Source organism: Suricata suricatta, chromosome 16 (assembly GCF_006229205.1).
Source record: "Suricata suricatta isolate VVHF042 chromosome 16, meerkat_22Aug2017_6uvM2_HiC, whole genome shotgun sequence".
Lineage (NCBI taxonomy): Eukaryota > Metazoa > Chordata > Mammalia > Carnivora > Herpestidae > Suricata > Suricata suricatta.
This window is the reverse complement of record NC_043715.1, coordinates 41,953,197-41,957,203: the sequence shown is the minus strand read 5'-3', so window position 1 is coordinate 41,957,203 and position 4,007 is coordinate 41,953,197. Positions and strand designations below refer to the sequence as shown.

The window sequence follows — 4,007 nt, the reverse complement described above, 5'->3', positions numbered from 1 at the left end:
GGGCCCGGGCGGGGGAGGGGCGCGGGCCGGCTGGCGGCGGCGGGGGCTGGCCTGGGCCGGCGAGGCTCGGCGGGCGCAGCCGGGCCCGGGGCGAGAGGCCCGCGGCTGGAGTTTGAGATGCAGGGCCCGGGGAGCGGGGCACGCGGGGAACCGAGAGGGGCAGCTGGGACGCCGGAGATACCGAAACAGGAGGGAGGAAGAGAAAAGATAGAGACTGAGAAGCGAAGGAGGCAGGCAAGTGAACCGAGGAGAGAGAAGGATAGAAAGAGGAACAGTTGATGCAAACGAAACACCACCATGGCAGCTGCCTTGGCACCGGCTGCGACCCTCTCCCCTGGTACCCGGAAAGGGTCTTCGGCTACCATTCTGCCCCTGGCCAGAGCTGCCGGCCTCCCAGGGCGGAACCTGAGAGGTGGGACGGAGATTCTGGGAAACGGAGGGGTGGGGGCTGCGAGCACTGAGGAAAGGCCGATGGCGGGAACGGGGTGGGGCCCCTAGGCCGCCTCTCTCTTCCCATCCGTTTGCACCACCCGCCTTGTTGGCCCAGGAGGTCCTTGACATCTGGGGACTCCACTCCGTCCCCGTCCCCATCAGCCAGCCCAAGTTAGAATCCAGCCTCCCTGGCTCTTAGCTGTGCAGTGACCTGGGGCAAGTCACCCCATTCCTGGAGATCCCACTAACTGTGGTGAGGGGCTTTCCCATAGGACAGCGGGGGTGGGGGACAGCCCCTCTTCAAAGACAGGATGTGACTTGGTCTAGGTCATTCAGCAAGTAGGCTTCAGAATCGTCCTCAACCCTGCTGTGACATCCATCCCTGCTGGGGCTGTCCGTTGGTGTCCCGCGCTCCTTGGCGGGAAGACACAGAAACGCGAGTTCCACCTCACAGCTCCTGGCCTGAGGCACCCTAGCCGTAGGACTGGCTCCCCACCCTTCCCTGTGACATTCTCTTCCTACCTCTTGAAAAATTCCATTCCTATCTCTCTGTACCTTTGCAGCACCCCCCACCCCTGCCCCACACCCACTCCACTTCTCCATTTTGGTGGATGGCAGGCCCCAAACTTCATCTTTCCTGACCCTTCTCTTTCCCTCACACCTACATGCAGTCTCCCAACAGTTCCTGTCCACTCCACCCACAGAATTTCCCAGAATCTAGGGCCCTGGTGGCCCTTGTCCCCATTCTGACTTGACCTCCTCCTCCTCCTCCTCTTTTTGCATTCCTGCCCACCGCCCAGCCTCCCGGTCCTTCCTCTAGCTCACCGGTCCAGGCCTGCCCTGGGGCCTTTGCGCTGGCGGCCGCCTCTGCATCCTTCTCGCAGATCTTAGGCGCCCCTCCCACCATCTCCCTCGGTTTCTTTGCTCTCCTTCTCTATACAGATGACCCGTGAACAACATGGGTTTGAACTATGTGGCTTCATTTATACATGGATTTTTTTACAGTATAGTACTGTACCTGTATTTGTCTTCCTTATGATTTTCTTAGAAACATTTTCTTTCCTCTAACTTACTTTATTGTAAGAATGCAGTACATACTACAGATAACATAAAATATGTGTTGATTGTGTGTTATAGGGAAGCCTTCTGGCTAGCAGTAGGTTATTAGTGGCTAAATTTTTGAGGAGTCAAAAGTTGCACTTAGATTTTTACTCCTAAGCCCTGCATTGTTCAAAGGTCAACTGTACTTCCCTTTGCCTGTTTCTTCTTTTGAAATACTTTTAAATTTTTAATTAGGGGATATTTATTTCAAACAGAAAAAAAAAACCCCAATCATCCCCACCATCCATATATAATGGATGTGGATATTTTGCCACTTTCACTTCAGATCTTTTTTTTCTTTTTCAAAGGAAATAAACAATTACAGGCACAGCCAAAGGCCCAACTCCCCAGCCCCTCTTTCTCTGGTCCGACCCACCTCCCTGAAGCTGACGTGTGTTCCTCTGGTGCCCCTTCCCATCGTTTGACATCAGGATGCATCTATCAACAATATACCCTATTGTTCAATGTCTTTTGAAAGATACACGAGATTAGGCTCCTACTGTATCGTTTTGCAACTTGCCGTCTGCATTATCATTGTTTCTGAGAATTCTCCACACAGTACACAGAGCTCTATTTCATAAACCTTAACTCTTACCTAGTATCCATGGTTGGAAGAAACCACAGTGGACATTACTACTTAGACAGCCAGTATAGTTCTTTTTTCTTTTCCCCCCACAGCCTTGAACCTTCAGTTCTGTCTCCTTGTGCCGGAGGCAGGGTTTATTGGTAGAAGTTTTGTTTAAATTTCTTTCTTTCTTTCTTTTTTTTCTTGCCCATGAGCTACAGCAAGACATACCTTTCACACTGGCCTCCAGTATAAGAAATACCTGTAATATGTACGTAATACAAAAGTTGCAGGAAACCACACTTACTCAATTCACTATGCCTCATACATCATATTTTCAATTCTACCCTATTTCTGTTTGGAAAAACTGCTGATCGCAATGCACTACCTTGCTTTCACAGCCCTGAAATGATCATGATCCACAGTTTGAAAAACACTGGAGGGTCACCTGGGTGGCTTAGTTGGTTAAGCTTCCGACTCCTGATTTGGGCTCAGGTCACGATCTCACAGTTTGTGAGTTCGAGTCCCATGTCCAGCTCCGCACCATCAGCAGAAAGCCTGCTTGGGATTCTGTGTCTCCTCTTTTTGCCTCTCTCTTTCTCTCTCTCTGTCTCTCAAAAAGAAATAAACATTGAAAAAAAATTTTTTTAAAAGAAGGAAAAACACCGGGTGTGTCGAAGGGGGTATTAGGCAGTGCTCAGCTGCGAGCAGAGAGCTCCGCTGTGTTGTCCCAACACATGGTCCCAGTTGCCTGGTTTAATTGTGTACCTATTTCACAACTTCCAGTAGGCCACACCAACTGACCTTCAGCTCCTGCACGTGGACAGTGTCAGCCACCCTCGAGCACCAGTCCTTAGAGAGACAGCACCTCTCTTTTGTCCCAACACCAAGGTCTAACCTGTCCTGGGATAGACTCTCCAGGTCTAGGGTCCTCGGCAGACGTAGGCGCTGGGGGGTCGGGGTGCAAGGGGGTGACTCTCCATCGCTGGATGGTGTTATGTAAATAGAGGGCACCTCCAAGAGTGTCCAGGTCTCAGGGGACAGGCCCTCTGCCCTGCCACCTTGTGGCTGCTGGTTCTGCCACTCGGCTGCAGGGACTGATGGGTCCTGGACACCATCCTTTGCCAAAGGCGGCAACAACGGCTGGGGCAGGAGCTCAGCCATGGGAAGGACTCCGCCTGCCGTCTCTGGGGCCTCGGATCACTGCACAGTCTCTGGGGGAGAAAAAAGAGAGATGAAGGGGAGGGCCCCTGTTCAAGCCTTGCCTCTCACCACCCCGCACGGGTCCACAGCCCAGCTGGGGTTCAGGGTAGGGGTCAGAGTGGTCTGGGTGGGAATCCCACCTCTGTCAACGTCCTCTCCTCGTGCCCCTGAGCCTCTTCTGGAAACTAGAGAGCCTGATGCCCCCTGCTATGGTGGTTGGGTTGCGTCAGAGAGCTCTGACATGTGGGATGCCCAGCCCAGGGCCCGGGACACAGTAAGTGCTCAGTGAACCTCTGCGCGTGCCCCTGAGTTGGGGTTTATTTTGTCTGAGGATTCACCAAGGCCAAGCCCTGGATTTTCTATACACCAGCCACCCTAGCTCCCTTCCATACACAAACCAGACCGGGAAGGAGCCAGGCCTGAGCAGGCCCCACAGGCCTCCGGGCCTAGGTAACGGCTGATGGAGCGGAGGAGACAGAATCCAGGATTTCCCCTCCCTGTTTGCTCAGCAATTGCCCCTCCCAAGACAAACAAAGGGAGGGTGGCCGGCTGCGGCCTGCTCAGCTGGGAGGAAGCCAGGCCAGTTCTTGCTCCACGACTGTGGAGTACAGGCCACCTAGGTCTGCGGAGATTAAATCAGTGTCTGTCTGTCCACACAGCAGAACACAGCAAGGGCTGCTTGGTGTCCATCTGCCCAGGGAATAGG

At 53.4% G+C, this 4,007-nt stretch overlaps 1 protein-coding gene across 4 annotated transcripts in view; it reads right to left on the bottom strand.

The window, feature by feature from the left end:
• The window catches only part of GRAMD1A (GRAM domain containing 1A), a 23,484-nt gene extending 19,859 nt beyond the window's left edge, over positions 1 to 3,625 (bottom strand). For 3 of the 4 annotated variants that reach the window (XM_029925893.1, XM_029925894.1, XM_029925898.1), the window contains exon 1: positions 2,997 to 3,312. In XM_029925893.1, coding sequence (XP_029781753.1) covers positions 2,997 to 3,262 — 266 coding nt within the window. In that variant the 5' untranslated portion in view covers positions 3,263 to 3,312. Of the gene's footprint in view, positions 1 to 2,996 lie in introns of all 4 variants that reach the window. The other variant, XM_029925892.1, reaches the window with a different exon arrangement.
• Between the last annotated feature and the right edge of the window lie 382 nt (positions 3,626 to 4,007).